Raw genomic sequence first — 19,565 nt, 5'->3', positions numbered from 1 at the left:
AGGCCTGGATCCCACCGCCCGCCAAAGCCCCGGCCCCAGCCCCAGCCCATCCCCGGGAACCTGGTGTGGAGCAGGGCTGCCCCTCGCCCAGCCCAGGCCGGGGAGGAAGCCCCAGGCCCCAGGAAGCAGCTGCCCTGAGCCGCGCTACGGAGCGCAGGAGGGCCCAAACTTCTCCTGCCCCAGCCCCCGCCTGCCCAGCCAGGCCTGGACCCCGGGGGCAGAAGGCTGCCCGGAGGGGCTGCCCAGGGGGGCCGGGGTCAACTCAGGGCAGAGGTCAGGGGTCAGGAAGGGCTTCTGAAGCCACAGTCCTGCCCTAAGGCCGCATGGCCACGGCGAGGTGCTGGGCCTGGCCTGTTTGGGGACGCTCGGCCTCCTGTGAGGGCAGAACCTTGGCAGGAGCAGCCCTCACTGTGTCCCGGGCCCCCCACCAGGTCCTGAGCGCCCCCAGCGCCCTCCCCTCAGGCCCCTAGCCCAGAATTCACCAGAAACCCTCCGCTCCCGCAGCCTCACTGCCGGGCCGGCTGCCTGCTCCGAGGCTCCCCCTGCTGGCCCCTCCCGGCGCTGCACCACGTGCACGCACTGCACCACGTGCACGCACTGCTCCGTCACACCACATGGCTTTATTCACGAGGACCTTCTGCAACCCTCCAGGACCCACACGGGGCCCAGCTCCCAGGGCCCCAGAGACCCGCCTCTGATCTCTAGGCTCCCATTTCTGGGGCAATCCTGATGAACAACCCCTCCCGTCTTCTCTCCAGGAAGCTCCTGCATCTTCTCGGCAGCAGGTCGAGCGCGGGAGGGGGGGGGGCGGGGGGCGGGGGGCGGGGGGGGTTTGCCAGGAGCTGCCGTTTTGCTCTCTACTGGCTGCTGTCCCTCTCTCGCTGGTACAGCCTCTGCTTCCGGATGGCTTGTTCTAACAAGGGGAGATTCATTCCTTCCACACAAGTCAGCACCCGGGCCTTCACCACGCAGCCTCCATCTGAAAGACACAGACACCAAGGCACAGGCAGTGTCAGCAACACACCCTGCAGATGCATTCCAGCCATTTCCCCTCGACTTGATCTTGGTCCTGGGTTTTGACAGAAGAGTCTGACAGGGCACAGGTAAGAAGGATGGTTTACAGGATGCTGACCATTTGTCTTCTTGGGCCTCAGAACTGCGGGCCCGCCATGCACTACAGGCACATGGCTGAAACTCAGGGGGCAGCCTGAAAATTCCATTCCTCCAGGGAGGAGGCCCAGAGAGATGTAGCCTCTACTTCCCTCTTTTGTCATCTTAACTCCTACCAGCTTCTCTGTAGCTCCCAAGTGCCCAGAGTTGAGGAGGGGCCTCAATCACCACCCTAGTTCTCCATTTGTACCAAGGGAAGGGCCCCTTGGCTTCATAGGGCTCACTGGCATTGGAAATTGGGGCAAAGAGAACCCCATATTTAATCAATCCAAGGGGAGAGTCTGGCCTTACAGGGGCAAGTCATCCCACCCTGGACAAGGGGCTGGGGGCGCTTCTAGCAGATGCTGTGGTGAGCTGATGGAAAGGTTTGTCAATGTTCAGGTGACACCAAATAGGAAGGACATCTGGGGTTTGCCCTAATAGGTTGTTTTTGGTTGTTGTTTTTTTTTTGCACTATGTTCTCTCTGCTCTCTGGGCACGTCAGTGAATACATTCAATGTTCTAGAACATTATGCTCTCCTCTTTTGATGCCATTTTGAGATAGAGGCTCTCTCTGGTTAAAGTCTATGCCTAACTTTTCCTCTAGTCTAGGCCACTTTATTGATTTAACAGAGCCCGGGGGCAGAATCCAGAGAGTTGGACTGTGTAGATTCCAGGCTTCAACACAGAAAGATGAACTCATTTGAAACATGAGGTTGCCTGTGTGTCGTCAGCTTCTGTTGGCCCCAGCGCTGGACTGCAGGAGCTGCATGGCCTAGAGTGGGGTTGCGGGGGGGGGCATGGGACAGTATGTGGATCCGTGGATGGGTGTAGACTGTTGATTCTCATCACTCAGGCCTCTTCAGGAATAGCTGGCTCATCTATACTGATCAATCAAACAGGATATTTGCCTAAACTTCATTTGGCACTGAAAGGCCTAGACCTTTTCTTATGACACATGTGGCCCTAAATAGTTTTCACAGAGCAGCTGCATGTGTTCAGGATGACACAGGGAGAGCAAGGATAAAATCAGAGTGCTCTAATTCGCAGTTAAAAATCTCAAAATAGAAGCATAGGTCAAATGTTTCCAAACTTCCTGTATGAAGATTTTCTTAGTATTGGACTTAATTTCACAGAACTTTCCTTACAATGATAATGCCTGTCAGCTCTTTCCTCCCCTCAGCCTGGGGAAACCTTCTCTTCGAGATACAGATAGTGGAACATGTTTCTTCCTGTGAATGAAGAAAAGTTATTAAAAATGGAAGTGAATTTTACAAGTATGATTATCACAGGGACAAATTTGGCAATTCTGTTAGTCCATCTGCAAAAGGTCTGTGTAAATGGAAGAAAAGAACGGCATTTGAAGAGTGCTGCAGGGGAGGAGAAAGGAGTTTATGAACCCAGAGTAATAGTCATTTAGGGGAATCTCTTCTTGCAAAGAAAAAGAACCTGCTGCAAAGGAGAAGGGCTGAGGGAATTCCCTGGTGGTCCAGTGGTTAGGACTCTGCGCTTTCAATGCCGAGGGTGTGGGTTCAATCCAGAATGCAGTGGCTTGAGGTGTGAGTCTGAGATAAGGAGGGGTGATATGGAGAACAGATCTTTTTTTTTTTTTTTTTTGAGAATAGATCTTCTTTTAGGAAGTTTGACTGTGGAGGGAGGAGGGTCACAGCTAGGTAGGGATAGAGCTGAACTTGACATTATTGTTGCTATTATTTTAATACAGAAGAGGCTTGAGCGCTTTATATGCTGGGAGGGAAGAACCAGTGGTAACAGGTTAAGGATTCAGCTGAGAAAGCAAAGCCCCTGCAGGAGGGCAGGCATGCATCACAGCACAGGGGCTGCACCGCAGGCAGGAGGGACCCTCCTCTCTCCCAGACTGGAGGAAAGGGGCTACTGACGGGTGTGGATGCGTATAATTTTAGGAGAGGCTGCAGCTGTGGCCTCAATTTTACCTGGGATGTAGGAGGTGAGGTAATTTGCTGGAAGGGACGGGGAGGTGATGACGAAGGGGGTCCTGCGTGAACGCCTGAAATAGCTGTTGCGGGTCAGGGGGAGGGGGGACCAGCCAGGACATATGGAAGGAATTCTAGGCAGCGTGAAGGGCCCGGAAGAGATAAGAGACCTTGAAACCATTGTGCTAGGAATCCCTGGAGCTTTGTGAACTTTCTCCATCAACAGCTGGGTGGGACCTGAGAGGGTGGGGATTGGGGTTTAATCAGGGAGGAATGATGGGAGACGAGGGGCTGGAACTTCTGCCAGGAAAGTGGTTGAAATGATAGTGAGGTCAAGCTGGAGGGGAGAGAAGGTGGTCCCAATGGGTGACGAGGCAGAAAGATACTGAGGGTGGAACCTAGTTTCAGGCGGCAGAGGCCGGCGGGTCCGGGTACGTCAGGCAGGCAGCAGTGGGGTGGAGGTGGCAGAACTGGTCGCTGCAAAGGAGATGCCAGGATTTCCGCCCCACCTCTGGGTTCTGTGATGCGTGCGGGGCCTGGGAGCCTCCACGTGGGAGGGCGGGAGGGGAACTGCTGCCTGGGGGGAAAAGCCAGGTTTCAGGCAAGTCCCAGAGAAGGGGGCTTGAAGGTTCGAGAGGACACAAAGAAGGCCTGTGAGGGCAGGAAACAGTCAGGTGCACGGAAACCGGAACAGGTGGGATTTATGGTGAGAGCTCTGGGGCAGCTTCTTGCTGTAGGCGAGTAACCTTCAGCCTGGTATTCCATGCGGGCCCCTGGAGCAGAGCGGGGCCGAGGCTGTGTCCTCACATCTTAATCCCCGGACTGGACGCCCTCGGCCCTGCGGGGTGTCCCGGCCAGCTGCTGTTGGCACATGGCTGGCATTTCTTCTCTTTCGTGTGCAAACATTTCAGAAAGGTGACTTGAAGGGGCCTCTGGTCCAGCCTCAGAACTGCCAACCTTGCCACGGGGCAGGCAACCGTGTGTGGTTGACCTTTGTGTCCCCACAGGACTTCAGACCTGGCCGGGGGCCAGACAGGCCACCGCAGGTTGGAGGTCAGCGACCACTGCCAAACTCAGCCCACACTCTGCCCTCCCTCTTCACCGTCGTCTTTCTTTCCTCGTGTCAGTCTCGAATGACGAGCATGTAGTCTCAGAAATTAGAAACTGAGGGGAAAAATTTTTTTAAGAAAAAAAAACCCTACACATTGTGATGAAAATAACAAGTGGTAAATTAGCCAGAGCCTAGGAAGAATCCTGCTGGGTCTGAGGCTTGACTATTGAGGTTCCATTTTTTTTGTTTTTTGGCAGGAACACATCAGAGCAGTACTGTCTGTGCTCTCCTGGTGCATCACGCCAGAGGCACACGATCGATGGGTCCAATTTTTGTAATGTTTGATCACCTGAGCTACAGTGTTCCCGGCAAGCGTCCACCTAATGATCTGAGCGGCCAGTGATAACGATCGTTGCCTGGATTTATTATTTCCTCGGGGCTTTTAACATGGTGACTTCAGCATTTAATTGTTTCTCCTGCGGTTATTCACTGTGATTCTTCTCTAAAGAACGTTCCCTCCTCCAGCCGTTTGGTTTCCCTGAAATACATTCCTTTCAGAAAAAGGTAGGATAAACTCAAGGGAAGGAAGAGCAGGTTTAATGCAACCAGGTGGAAGCAATTAGCTAATTCCAGAACCAAGTTCTCCAATAAATAGCATTAAAAAAAGGAAAAAAGGAAGACAGAACTGTTATAGAGACTCGGGATATGTAACCCAAAGACAATGCATGGACTTTGTTTGCCTCCCGCTTTTAAACTAACTTTTTGTAAAAAGCCATTTTGGGGCCAAGGAGGGGAATGATCACAGACAAGGTATGTACTAGAGTATATTAAGGAACAGCTATTCATTTTGTTGGGCGTGATCGTGATGTTAGAGATAGACATTGAGGCATTTATGGGTAAATGAAATGATGTCAGATTTGCTCTAAAATACACCAGCAAAATAAGTAAGTAAATGCAGGCGATGATGACACAAGAGTGGAATGTGGATCACTGCTGAATCTGGGTGACAGGTACATGGAGGCTCATTCTACTTTTGTGCTTGTTTGATTTGAAAACATTAAATTTAAAAAGTTATATGGGTTGAATTTGTACTTTAAAGTTTTTTCCATTTTTCTTCCCACAAATAATTCTAAATGTCTTCTCCAGGTCCCGCCCTGGTCCTGGCCTGGTGTCCCACCTTAGTATCAACCCCTCTCTGTATCTGCAATCAGACCTTTGAGTTACAGATACTGGGCAGTTGGCTCCTGAGAGCTCCCAGGACTCCCTGTAGGGGCCAGGAGTGCAGGAGGGAGTCTCAGGTGATGTGGGCTGCAGTCAAAGTGGAAATGATTTATTTAGTGGAATGAATGATTTATTCAAGGCCCTTTGTACCCATTTCCACCCCTCCTCCTGATACTTCTCTCAAATCAATTATGAAGGCAGGGACTCTGAGCTCAAAGGCTTAAGCCTGAATAAAGATTAACTTTTATTAAATCAAACGTAATTAAAGTAAAGCCCATTTACTTTTTTTCTAGTGCATTTCATCCAGAGTTAAAAACCACTGCAACTTTTAGAAAGTAAGTTGGGAGTGTAAATCAAGAAACATAAATGTTCATATCCTTTAATGTAGCAATTCCACTTTTAGGAAACTACCCTAAAGAAACAATCAGAAAATGGACAAAGATTGGTAATAGTTAAAGGCTATTAACTACAGCATTTTTAATATATATCTAGATAGATTGTTTAAACTGTTTTTTCCCTCTGGCTATAAAGCAATACATTTTCATTGTCAAATGCTAATAAAAGTATAAGGAATCCCACAGCCCCACCACCCAGAAATAATTACTATTAACGTTTTGGTAAATAATATTTCAAACTTTTATGTGTGTAAAAAATGTCTATTTAACAAAGATGAGATCATATGATACATACTGTTTTGTAAACTGCTTTTTCTTAGTAAAATACTACGAACATCTTTTCATGTCAACTGATATAAATTTACAACACCATTTTTGATGGCTGTATAATATTCTCCTGGCTGAATATCTCATAGTTTCTTTAACCAATTAATGTACAGTGTACTTACAAGAGCAAAAAATGGAAACAATACAAATGTCTAATGCTTGTGTGAATTAGTGTACACATCTAATCTATAAAATATTATATAGCCATTAAATACTATATCTAGAAAAAATTTTTAAGACATGGGGGAATGCTTATGATATAATGTTAAATTAAAATAACCAGATACAACGTGTTATAGTTACATAAAGCATGTGAAGGAAAGTGGCACAGGGACAGCCAGAGAGGGAGGCAAAGAATACAAGTACCTAGGTTTTAAAGGGCAAGCTTCAACCCTTGATGCCATAGAGATTCTCCCAGGTTGCTTCTGTTCCTTCCCTTGTGTTTTATTTCTGTTGCCCTGACTTCCTGGCCTGTTACTCCAGCCCCATCCTCTCTGAGCCTTAGTTTTCTCATCTATGAAATAGCCATAAGATGACTCATTAAGGGCTGGTGAGCAGATTCAAAAAGATTTAAGCAAACCTCCTAGTACCAGGCCTGGCATGTTGTAGGCCTTCAGAAATTAATGATTTCTCTCCCCTCTTTCTCGCTTCCCTACGGCAGGTCCACCTCAAGCCCAATCACGTCTCTTTGCTATGAGTCCCTGTAATTCGTGGGCTGATTTGGAAGGAATGTTAACCCCAATGAGGGACCCCTGCTGGGTCAGAAGCCAAGCCCAGGCACCCACAAGACTGCCCCACTCAGGACCCAGAGTGGAAAAGGGTGTGTGAAGCCAAGGCTCACCCTTCTGGTGCTCCAGCTCCCCAAGGACCATGTAGAGGGAGCCCACCTGGGCTTGGAACGGTTCCACCAACTTGGTACAGACGAGGATCGGGTGCTGGTCAGATCTGTGCTGAGCCATCAGGGTCACTCGGGACTTCGTCATGTCGTAGCTGTACAACCTGGAGGTCAGGTAAGTGTGATCATTTCCATCCATAGACTGAACCAACCCAAAGTTCAAAAGGTTCTGGGAGGCCAATACATCCATGGGAAAATGTTCAGCCTCACTCGGATCAGAGAAATTAAAGTGGCAGCAACAGAAAAGGTTAATTAGGTCTACATAACTGAGGTATAAATTACATGCATTAAAAGGGACCTGTTCATTGACTGTTGACAAAAGTATACACTGTGTAACCAGCACCCCAATCAAGCTTTGGTACATTTCCATCACCCCCAAAAGTCCCCTTGTGCCCCTCTGAACTCAGTCTCCCCACGTCCCACCCCAGGCAACCACTGATCTGCTCTTGGTCTCCACAGATGAGTTTTCCTACTCAAGCACCTCATGTAAATGGAATCCTAACAGCACGAATTCTTCTGTGTCTAGCCTCTTTCACTTAGCATAATGGTTTGGAGACCCATTTATGCTGTTGGGTAAATCAGCAGTTTGTTCCTTTTTATTGCTTGGTAGCACTCAGTTGAATGGATTAATAAATTACTATATCTTCACCAGCTGATTTGGTTTGCTTACAGACTTGTGCTGACATATGTTTTCATTTCTAGTGGGGAAATACCCAAGTGGGATTTCTGGGTCATATGGTCAATCTGTCTGTTTAAAGGAAACTGCCCAATTGTTTTTCAAAGTGGTTGTGCCACTTTACTTTCCCCCCAGCAACATATGAGGGTTCTAGTCATTCCAAATCCTTGTCAGCACAGGCTACGGTCAGTCTTTTTAATTTTAGCCACTCTAGTGGGCATGAAATACCGTACCATTGTGGTTTTAATTTGCATTTCCCTAATGACACATGATGTTGAACAAATTTTCATGTGTTTATCTGCCCTCTGTATATCTTCCTTGGCAGTGTCTTGTTTAAATCTTTTACCCGTTTAAAAATTAAGTTTTTTGTCTTCTTATTGGGTTATATGAGCTCTTTGTTTATTCTAGGTACAAATCATTTGTTGAATATAGATAATATACACACACGTTCACTTATTTTCTACCAGTTCGTGGCTTGCCTTTTAATCTTCTTAATGGTAGCTTTTGATGAGAAGCTTTTAATTTTGTTGAAGTCCAATTTATTCATTATTTTTCTTTTATGGTTTTTGTTTTGTTTTGTTTTGAATATTTATTTATTTATTTATTTGGCTGCACCGGGTCTTAGTTGCGGCCTGCAGGATCTAGTTCCCTGACCAGGGGTCGAACCTGGGCCCCCTGCATTGGGAGCTTGGAGTCTTACCCACTGAACCATCAGGGAAGTCCCTATGGTTTTTGTTTTCTGAGTCTAAGAAATCTTTGCCTATCTCAAGGTGTATATGAAGGTTTTCTCCTGTTTTCTTCTAAAGATTTTATAGTTTTAGCTTGTTCATTTATGATCCAGTCAGAATGATTTTTTTTTTTTTTTGGTATGCTGTGGGGTAGGGATCAAGGTGTTTTTTTACCCCCATAAAAATATCCAGTAGTTCCAGCACCATTTGTTGAAATGACTATACTTTCCCCACTCAATTAAATTGATGTCTTTGTTGAAAATCAATTGATTTTGGTTAAATAAATAGATGTGGTTAAATAAATTATGGTATGTCTATGCAATGAAATAAAATGGATCTATTTAAAGTGATGATATAGATTTACATATTTGGCATGGAACTAGGTCTACCATACACAGTTAAGTATTGTACAATATAGTAATATAATAGGATCTCATCTAGCTTAAAATATTTATACACGTATGTATATATATGTCTCCAAGATGGTCCCCAGTGATTCTTATCTCCTGGCATCCGCATCCCTGTGTAGTCCCTACCACCCTGACTAGCGCTGACCTGTGTAACCAATAAAACATTGCAGAGATGACCTAGAGTGATTTCTGAGGTTAGGTCATTGACATTATAGCTTTCTCTTTGCCCTCTCTGTTGAGTCACTCCTTATGGGGAAAGCCAGCTGCCATGTTATCAAGACTCTCAAGCAGCCGTATAGAAAAATCCGTATTGAGGAAGTGAGCCTTCTTGACAACAGGCAGCACAAAATTGCCAAACATGTGAATGAGTCATCATAGAATCAGATCCTCCAGGTCCACGCCAGCCTTCAGATGCTGGCAGCCCTGGCTAACATCTCGACTGCAATCTTCAAAGTCAGTCTGAGACAGAACCACCCAGCTAAGCCACTCCCACATTCCTGACACTAAGTATGAAAAAATAAGCATTTATTGTTATTTTAAGCCACTTAATTTTGGGGTGATTTGTTACACAGCAATATGTGACTAACACAGTATATATGTATATACACATATTGTGTATATACACACCCACCCACATATACACACAAACACACATGAAAAAGCATGTAATCACCAAAAGGTTAGCGGTGGGTGGTTGTCCAGACAGTGGAATTACAGGTGATTTTTACTTGCTTTCTTTACACCCTTACGGATTGTCTACATTTTTTACAATGAATATGTATTAATTTTTTAGCATTTAAAAATTATTAGGGACTTCCCTGGTGGCGCAATGGTTAAGAATCCGCCTGCCAATGCAAGGGACACGGGTTCGATCCCCAGTCCGGGAAGATCCCACATGCCGCGGAGCAACTAAGCCCCTGCGCCACAACTACTGAGCCTGTACTCTAGAGCCCACGAGCCACAACTACTGAAGCCCGCGAGCCACAACTACTAAAGCCCGCACACCTAGAGCCCGTGCTCCGCAACAAGAGAAGCCATTGCAATGAGAAGCCCACGCACCGCAACGAAGAGTAGCCCCCACTCGCCGCAACTAGACAAAGCCCGTACACAGCAACGAAGACCCAATAAATAAATAAAAATAAATAAATATATTTAAAAAAACAAAAATAAAAATAATTAGATAAAATTATGACTATTTTAATTTTTAAAATAATTTTGAAAATATATAATAGATAATAAATAATTTAAAATGTAAAGATAAGTGATTTTTTAGTAATTAAAAATATGTACTTTAGGGGACTTCCCTGGTGGTGCAGTGGTTGGGAGTCTGCCTGCTGGTGCAGGGGACACGGGTTTGAGCCCTGGTCCGGGAGGATCCCACATGCTGCAGAGTGGCTGGGCCCGTGCGCCACGGTTGCTGATCCTGGGAGCCCGCGGGCCACAGCTGCTGAGCCTGCGCGCCACAACTGCTGGGGCCCGCGTGCCTGGAGCCCGTGCTCCGAACGGGAGAGGCCACCGCAGTGAGGGGCCAGCGCACCGCAGCAAGGAGCGGCCCTGGCTCGACGCGGCTGGGGGGAGCCCGCGTACAGCGGCGAGGACCCAACGCGGCCAAAAATAAATAAATAAATAAATAAATAAAATAAATTTATAAAAAATATATATATACTTTTAAAATAATTTTTAAAATATTATAATTTTTAAAAAAGACTATTTTAATTTTTTTTAAACATCCCCCCACCATGTGAAAAAAGCATTCTCACCTGCCGAACGTCCTCAGCGTGTCCCCGTCAGGAACTTGGCCGGCACTGACCTCCCAGGGGAAGTAATAGATCCCAGGCTCGGGCAGCATCTTTGCTCCTGTAACCAAATAGTTGAGATGGATTTTTGAAGATTCCTGACAAACCAAGCCAACCACAAGATGAATATTAACAGACACGAGACCAGCAACAACTGAAAAGGTAGTTCCAGAGGGTGGTGTTTTAAAATTTAAAAAGATTTTTTGATAGGTTTATGCATTCACATATTTAAAAAAAAACAACAACAATATACAAAAGATCTATGTGGAAAGTGTATTATTCCCACTCTAATTCCCGTGCAGCCCATTCCCTCCCCAAGCCCCTAAACCTGGGATCGGTAAAAAGGCAGATAGTAATATATGACCTCTGTCACAACTACCAAACTCTGCCATTACAGTATGAAAACTCTCAAAGACAATAAATCACGAATGAGTGTACCTTATTTCCTTCAAACTTTATTTACAAAAACATGTCATGAGTTGTCTTGGCCTATGCTGATGTTTGCCAACCCCTGCCCTGAGGGGACCATTTCCATAAATTTTTATTTATCTTTTCATTATGCAAATAAGGACAAATATGAGTATATATTTATTTCCCTTCTATACTATAGTATACATACTGTTCTTTTTTTTTTTAATTTTTATTTATTTATTTATTTATGGCTGTGTTGGGTCTTCGTTTCTGTGGGAGGGCTTCTCTAGTTGCAGCAAGCGGGGGCCACTCTTCATTGCGGTGCGCAGGGCCTCTCATTACATACTGTTCTTGATTTCTTTTTTCACTTAATATATTTTGACACTTTCATAGTTGTATATAAAGGGAGTCTTCACATTTTTTAAATAACTTTTTATTTTAGAATGGTTTTCATTTATTTTTTAAAGAAACCTGTAAAGATGGTACAGAGAATTCCTATAAACATCACACCCAGTTTTCCCTATAATTAACATCTTACGTTAGTATGACACATTTGTCACAATCAGCCTGTATCAATATGGTACTATTAACTCAACTCCGTACTTTATTTGGATTTCATTGGTTTTTCCCTAATGTCCCTTTCCTGTTCCAGAGTCCCCTCCAGAATCCAACATTACATTTTCTTTTTTTTTAATAAATTTTATTTGTTTATCTTATTTTTGGTTGCGTTGGGTCTTCGCCGCTTTCTCTAGTTGCGGCGAGCGGGGGCTACTCTTCGTTGCAGTGCGCGGGCTTCTCATTGCGGTGGCTCCTCTTGTTGCAGAGCACGGGCTCTAGGTGCGCGGGCTTCAGTATTTGTGGCACGTGGGCTCAGTAGTTGTGGCTCTCGGGCTCTAGAGCGCAGGCTCAGTAGTTGTGGCCCACGGGCTTAGTTGCTCTGCGGCATGTGGGATCTTCCTGGACCAGGGCTCGAACCCATGTCCCCTGCATTGGCAGGCAGATTCTTAACCACTGCGCCACCAGGGAAGTCCTAGAATCTTTTTTAAAGTAATTTTTCTACTCTCACCACGTATAAGCTAAGCTATAAGTAACTATATCATTAAATTTATTTTTATTTTTAAAATTACCATGCAGTAGCATTGACTCTTTGTGGGGTTAGGGTTGGGGGAGATAACTCTTTTGTAAATTTTAACCTCAATTTCTTCTTCAAACAAAAGCTGCTATGTGTTTGTTAAGACACTTCTGTTAAATAAGCACAGCTGGCTCCATAAATCATTATCCATACATTATCACATATTCAAGAAAGTTTCTGAGAAGACATATCAGGACAGGCTTCTCTTGTGGGTCAACTGGATTTCAAATACTCTCTCTGGAAGTCTGAGTAATGGTACAACCTGTACTTCGAGCCTTGCCCTTTTCATTCCCCAAGGCAAAATATCCACTTCTAGGAGAAAAAAATCCATGGTATGAAGAGAAATATGCTTCTTTTTAACAACTGGGAAGTTTGAAAATACTGTACAGGAAGGATGGTGAACCAATCTGACTGCTTCTTTCATCTTTTCTGAAGCAACTGTCAAGATTTCTGTAGTGGGATTGAAGGTCAGAGAAGTAACACTTATAACTAGGTTCACCATAGCTTTTATCGGCTTTGGGTTTGTTTCTTGTGGACAAGAAACTTGATTGTATATGTTTACCACCCCACAATTAGAACAGGTTACTGGTTTGTCATAAAAGGATATAATTCAGGAACAGCCAGAGAGAAGAGGTGCATAGAACACGGTAGGTGGGGAGGGGTGTGGAGCTTCCATGCCCTCTCTGAGCTTTGCCACTTTCCCAGCCCCTCCCTGTGTTCACCAACCCAGAAGCCATTCATCAATGTGTTTAAAGTTACAAGTCTTTGTTAGTCTATATTACACAATGAATCTCCAACATTAAAACTCGAGTTACGCCACATGATTTGACCTATGGCCTCAAAAGATTCTATCACCTGGGGATTATTTCCAATTTTAAGTGTAATCTCAACTAAATGAATTTTACAGTAACCAAATAAAATGATTATTTTACTATGCCTTTAAAAGTTTTGCAATCACCAGAGTAAAAATGAATTCAAGGAAGAATCACCACTGGATGCAAAAAGTACTGGGTAAAATTTGATGAAGAACCAGCATATTTACATGGTCTCAACAGTATCTCCCCCACAGATTACTTATGAATTACAAAGGGAAAAATGGTCCACTTCACAGTGAAGAAAATTAGCAAATACAACCTTCATGTGCCTTCTGGATGTGATGCACTAAGAAGGACACATTGTTTCTGTGATATTCCTGTAAAAAAAAAAAAATGTATAATCTAATCACCAAGAAATATCACACAAATCTGAATTGAGAGACATTCTACACAGCAACTGGTTTATATGCTCCAAAAGTGTCAAAATCACAGAAGATAAAGAAATTGCTCCAGTTAAAGGAGGCTAAAGCGATAGGACAACTGCTATGGGTGGAATTGTGTCCCCGCAAAAAGAGATGTTGAAGTCCTAACCCCCAAGGACCTCAGAATGTGACCTTATTTAGAAAGAGGGTCGGGCTTCCCTGGTGGTGCAGCGGTTGAGAATCTGCCTGCCAATGCAGAGGGCCCGGGTTCGAGCCCTGGTCTGGGAAGATCCCACATGCCGCGGAGCAACTGGGCCCGTGAGCCACAACTACTGAGCCTGCGCGTCTGGAGCCTGTGCTCCGCAACAAGAGAGGCCGCAAGAGTGAGAGGCCCGCGCACCGCGATGAAGAGTGGCCCCCGCTTGCCAAAACTAGAGAAAGCCCTCGCACAGAAACGAAGACCCAACACAGCCAAAAATAAGTAAATTAATTAATTAATAATAAAAAAAAAAAAAAGAAAGAGGGTCTTACAGAGGTAACCAAGTTAAAATGAGGTCATTACGGAGGGCCTAATCCAATATGACTAGTGCCCTTATAAAAAGCGGAAAGTTTGGACAGAAACAGACATGCACAAAGGGAGGAGGCCAGGTGAAAATGAAGGCAGAGATTGGGGTGATATGTATACAAGCCAAGGAAAGCCAAAGATTGCCAGCAAACTATCAGAAGCTAAGAGAGAGGCATAGAGCAGATTCTCACTCATAGCCTCAGAAGGAACCAACTCTGCTGATGCCTGGATCGTGGACTTCTGGCCTCCAGAACTGTGAGACAACAAACTTCTGTTGTTTAAGCCATCTGGTCTGTGGTACTTTGTTATGGTAGTTCCAGCAAACTAATACAACTAAATATAATTCATGATCCTGGATTGGACCTTGGCTGGGAGAAAAAATTGTGATAAAGGACTTTATTGGACAATTGTAAATCCACAGAAAGGTCTGTAGGTTAGGTAATAGTATTGTTATCAATGTTAAGTTTCCTTAATTTGATAACTGCTGTTCTCCTGTTCTCTTTGTCCATTTAGGTGGGTCCTTGGGAGGGAGAGGAAATAGGCACAGGAGGATGATGTTTTAACCAGAACCAAGTCCCATGGCTTTAATACCACCTCCAAGCCACCCTTCTCCATCCCTGATCTGCTCAAGCCCAGGAGTCATTCTTTTTTTTTTTTTTTTTCCAGGAGTCATTCTTGATGTGTCCCTTTCTCTCATGGTTGCATCCAATCCATCACAAATTTGTCAGTTCTATGTCAAAATATTGAATCTATCTACTTCCCTCCATCTCCATGGTCACCACCCCATCCAGGCCTTCACCACCTTTATAACTGGTCTCTTTGTTTCCACTCTTTTCCTTCTACAGTCCATTCTCTTCATAACAACCAGGGTGATATTTTATTGTATTTTTAAAATAAATTTATTATTTATTTATTTATTTAGTTTTGGCTGCGTTGGGTCTTTGTTGCTGCACGCAGGCTTTCTCTAGTTGTGGCGAGCGGGACCTACTCTTTGTTGCGGTGCGCGGGCTTCTCATTTCGGTGGCTTCTCTTGTTGTGGAGCCTGGGCTCTAGGCACTTGGGCTCAGTAGTTGTGGCTCACAGGCTCTAGAGCACAGGCTCAGTAGTTGTGGCGCACGGGCTTTGTTGCTCCGAAGCATGTGGGATCTTCCTGGACCAGGGATCAAACCTGTGTCCCCTGCATTGGCAGGTGGATTCTTAACCACTGTGCCACCAGGGAAGTCCCCAGAGTGATATTTTAAAATAGAAAACATGCCACAGGAGTATTTTTTGCTAAAGCCTCAAGCCTGAATCTCATAAAGCCTCTAGATCTAAGCAACAGCTTATAGAAAATACAGAAATAGAGGAACATGTTAAAGATATCACAGAGAGGGAAATTGTGGGCAAGTCACACGAAAAACAACCTAGCTTTTTCAATAAATAAATCGAAGAAAAAATCAATGTCTAGTGGAAACCTATACATTAAAAGAAGCTTAAGATTCTTATCAACCAACTGCAATGTGTAGACCTTGTTTGGACCCTGATTTGAACGAACCAACTGCAGACAATTTTTTACAAAGCAATCAGAGCAATCTTAATACTGATTGGATCCGTTGAGGTAGGAGATAGATGGGCCCCTGGGCCAGACGGCTGGGGTTTGTCAAGTGGAGTAAAACTGAAGCTTTGTTCTCACCCAGACACTCCAAGGACAAAGCTAGTGGCAGAAGCTGAGCTCTGCTGAAGTAAAGAGATAAGATGACCACTCCTGAGGTCAAGGAAAACTTCCCTGTCTGCACATGCGCAGGAAGACTCCTTGGGATTCAAAAAGGGAGGGGGTGCCACCCCATAATAAGTGTGGACATACTCCCACAGGCTTCTGCAGTGGGATCCACCTTAGCAAAACTATGCGCACACATGTCGGGGAGGGTGGACTGGTCAGGTGTGAACAAAGAAATGAGATAATTGGCCAAAGGTAAACAAAGACCGGGAAGAACTGTCCTATATAAGCGATTTAAATTACTTTTTTTTTTTTTTCCCCCGGCCACGCCTCGCAGCTTGTGGGATTTTAGTTCCCCAAGCGAGCAGGGATCGGAGCAGGGATCGAACCCAGGCCCCCTGCAGTGGAAGCACTCAATCCTAACCACTGGACTGCCAAGGAATTTCCTAAATTACTTCTTTATTGCACTCTTCCTCATTAGAGAGGATGCCCATACCCTTTCTCTCTGGGTATGTATTTCTGCCTAGCTTCTGACTTCAATAAACTGCTTCTCTGTGTGCTCTCCCATACATTGTGCTGTGTCTCTGATAATAAACTTTGTACCTGTTTTTACAGTTTTTGCCTCCTTGAAACGTTCTTGCTTTCAAACAGGGAGGGGTGGGGGTAGACCAGGGCCACTGGCGGTCTGGGAGCTGGGATTCCTGATTTTCATCCAGGTTACCCAGGTTCAATTCCTAGGCAGGGAACTAAGATCTCTCTTCAGGACCACTCGCTGCTATCTCTGCGAGATCACTGGGATGACAATAAGGAATTTTTATTACTATTTCTAAGAGTGACAATGGAATTGGGATTGTGATTGTATTGTGACTGGGTCAAAGATAGTTTAAGATACATACTGAAAGCTTTTATGGATGATATGATATGGGATTTGCTTAAAATTAATGTGGTGGGGGAGTGGGTGGTGGCACAGTGGGTAACTGTTGAACCTGGGTGAAGAGTATATGGGGTTCTTTGTATTATTCCTCCTACCTTTGCGTGTTTGAAAATTTCCATAATAAAAGGTTTAAAAATGTAAATCAGATCACATAACTCCATTGAAAATCTATTAAATGCTTCTTACTATAACTGGTAAAATTCCAAGTCTACATTGGCCCATAATGCCACGTGGGGTCGGCGCCTGGCCTACCTTTCTGCCCTTGTTTGCCATCACCTTTCCTCTAGCTCTCCTTCTCCTCAGAACTGCACATGTGCTTTGCCTCAGACTGGAACAGTCTTCCCCAGACTTTCACACGGCTGGTTCTCTCCCCTCTTTAGCTCTCAGGCCATCCACCTCCTCACCAAGGCCTTCCCTGTTCACCCCATCTAACCACCCCCAGTCACTCCATCCTCACTGCAGTTTACTAAATAACAGAATTTCAAATAGCGAGATTTGTTTACTTGGTTAATGTCTATGTCTCCCACTAGCTTATCAGCTCCATGAGGGCCAGGATTCTGCATAGTTCCTCAGCGTATTCCCTGTGCCTGACAGTGTCTGGAACATTTTAAAATATTCATTGAACGGATGAATACACTCAGGAAGAAGAGAGTGAAAACCAAAACCATTTACCCTCCACACTCAGCCTGTTCACAGAGAACCCAAACCACATCGTACTGTCCACATTAACTTGACGTTGTGCTCCTGTGTCTTCATTAGCATCTTTTACTCTTCCTGGCTGTCCAGTCCAGACAAATGGTTTGAATATCAACAGCCAGTTTGCCCACTGAGATTTTTTGAATTCCCTCGCCTTGCTCTTTCCACCAATTTTGACTGTTGTGCAGCGCTGTGTACCCAGTCCCCATCAAGACCCTGAACTGAAAGACTCGTCTTACACCAAACTTCCAATTCTCAGTAAATTCTGGCCTTATCCTCTCTCTGAGGCACTGCTGAAGCTTTGCCAAGTAGTGGGCACCCTTACTCGAGTAAGCAATCAACTCAAATTTGTCTCATCAACAGGTTGTGTTGGTGATATTTGGAGAGGCAGCTTTTAAACAAGAGGAATACACAGTAGCCAAACTAAATAGTCTGATGCCCCGGGGGGCATTAAAAACAGCATCAGTTATCTGTGACTTGCCCAGATACATTGGAGCCTGAGACAAAAGGAACAATCAGTAATAATGATTTGTCTCTATTTAAGATTTTCATATTTTATTCATTGTGGATTTTCCTACATTTTGATTTTTTAAAATGTCTTATTAAAACACTACTAATCTTGGGCCTTCCCTTAGTCCAGTGGCTAAGACTCCGCACTCCCAATGCAGGGCGCCCGGGTTCAATCCCTGATCAAGGAACTAGATCCCACATACCGCAACTAAGAGTTCGCATACTGCAAGTAAAGATCACACAGGCAGAAACTAACACCCGGCAGAGCCAAATAAATAAATAAATATTAAAATAAAAAATACTATGGACTTCCCTGGTGGCGCAGTGGTTAAGAATCCGCCTGCCAATGCAGGGGACACGGGTTCGATCCCTGGTTGGGGAAGATCCCACATGAAGCCGAGCGACCAAGCCCGTGCGCCACAACTACTGAGCCTGCGCTCTAGAGCCCGTGAGCCATAACTACTGAGCCCACATGCCACAACTACTGAAGCCCGCGCGCCTGGAGTCCGTGCTCCACAACAAGAGAACCCACCGCAATGAGAAGCCCACGCACCACAATGAAGAGTAGCCCCCGCTCGCTGCAACTAGAGAAAGCCCGCGTGCAGCAACGAAGACCCAACGCAGCCATAAATAAATAAATAAATAAATAAATTTTTTTTAAAAAACCTACTAATCTTGATTAGTTTCTTGGTGCTCCCTTTACTGTGTCTGAGGGGAATGCCTCACTCACCTTACCCTAGTCTCAGGAGTGTTATTAAAAATTGATGCGTCAGTTTTACAAACAAGTTTTTTAAACTATTAACACTATTAAAAGTGTATAGTTTTAAAAAACGGGATTAGTATGTTGTTTAAAGTTACAAAGGTAAATGAGAGATAAAGGAGATGGGTAGCATGCCACACCTTCGTTACCATAGCATAAGGTCAAAAGGTAACTAAAATGAGCAAATCAAGAAATAGCTTGGAAGTATTTTACTTCGATGTTCTTTAGGAAACAAAACTAGAAACACAATTTATTATGGTTAAAGTGGCTGCCTCTGAGGATGGGGAACTTCTGCTTTTCATTACAAATCCTCTTATACTAGCTTTTTTCAACGTGTGCTTTTACTACTTTGATGACGATAATTGTGAAAACAAAATGTCTCCTTTCCAAAACCTCTAAGCACACTGCCAGTTCCGTCTCACTCTAAGTCCAAACTCACCCCATAAACAGGGGGGAGCGCCCCCAATTCCACACTCAGCTCCCCGCGGCCCACGCCTCTGACAGCAAAGATGCCGTTATCTTAACAAACGATAGTTGGAACCTCTCCCCGGTGCGACCCTTGTTCCCGTCCTTTTTTTCTCCAATCTTGGAAGGTTTTGGGTCATTGCCGGGGATGCCTTAGTGCGCGGACCCGGAAGCGGCGGGGGGGGCGGACCCGGAAGCGGCGGGGCCCCCCCCGGCCCTCCCCCCCGCGTCCCGAGGCGCAGGCGCAGTCGTCCTCAGCCGCGTTGTCCCGCCCCTTCCCAACCACTCGCGAACCTTTCTGGGCTTCCTGGCCTTGGGTTCCCTCTTTCCGCCCAGCGTGACCACGTGACGAGGGAGGGGTGGGTTGCGGATAGCGCTTCGCTTTCCCCCCAGGGCAATTTCTTGACCTTCTTCCGGGGTCTCCTTGCCTGGGGCCGCTTAGAGGCTCCCGTGGCCGAGAGCAGGGGACCCGCCCGCCCCGGCGCTGCCTCCGCCTCGGCCGCGGTCGGTCACGCGCGGAGGGGTCGCAGTGAAGGAGAAAGGGCGGGCCGGGGCGGGA

The 19,565-nt window shown here is 45.4% G+C and overlaps 1 protein-coding gene across 4 annotated transcripts; it reads right to left on the bottom strand.

Moving 5' to 3' along the window:
- Positions 1-601: 601 nt before the first annotated feature.
- TEN1 (TEN1 subunit of CST complex) lies at positions 602-19,564 on the bottom strand. Of its 4 annotated transcripts, none has more exons than XM_082371262.1 (5): positions 18,981-19,201; positions 10,565-10,661; positions 6,937-7,094; positions 2,298-2,381; positions 853-979 (listed from the first exon to the last, which is right to left on the bottom strand). In XM_082371262.1, the coding sequence occupies exons 2-4, from the start codon at positions 10,651-10,653 to the stop codon at positions 2,329-2,331; spliced, it is 300 nt and encodes a 99-aa protein (XP_082227388.1). In that variant the 5' UTR covers positions 10,654-10,661; positions 18,981-19,201; the 3' UTR covers positions 853-979; positions 2,298-2,328. The 4 variants fall into 4 exon arrangements, with proteins under 4 accessions (XP_082227389.1, XP_082227386.1, XP_082227388.1 ...); XM_082371261.1 differs by having other exon boundaries at positions 953-979; positions 6,983-7,094; positions 18,981-19,205; XM_082371263.1 differs by lacking the exons at positions 2,298-2,381; positions 18,981-19,201 and adding an exon at positions 19,301-19,564 and having other exon boundaries at positions 602-979.
- Position 19,565: the final 1 nt, after the last annotated feature.

This window comes from Balaenoptera borealis (genome assembly GCF_965194805.1).
Source record: "Balaenoptera borealis genome assembly, chromosome: 20".
In the NCBI taxonomy this organism is placed as follows: domain Eukaryota; kingdom Metazoa; phylum Chordata; class Mammalia; order Artiodactyla; family Balaenopteridae; genus Balaenoptera; species Balaenoptera borealis.
Note: the sequence above shows the minus strand (reverse complement) of the source record. Positions and strands in the feature narration are given on the sequence as shown.

Bases quoted from the DNA above. Each gene is read 5' to 3' on its own strand.
- TEN1 (XM_082371263.1), bottom strand. From the start codon at position 10,653: ATGCTGCCCGAGCCTGGGATCTATTACTTCCCCTGGGAGGTCAGTGCC. The intron at 7,095-10,564 runs GTGAGAATGCTT...CCTGACCTCCAG, and splicing joins ACGCTGAGGACGTTCGGCAG to GTTGTACAGCTACGACATGA. The intron at 980-6,936 runs GTGAGCCTTGGC...TGTGTCTTTCAG, and splicing joins GGAGCTGGAGCACCAGAAGG to ATGGAGGCTGCGTGGTGAAG.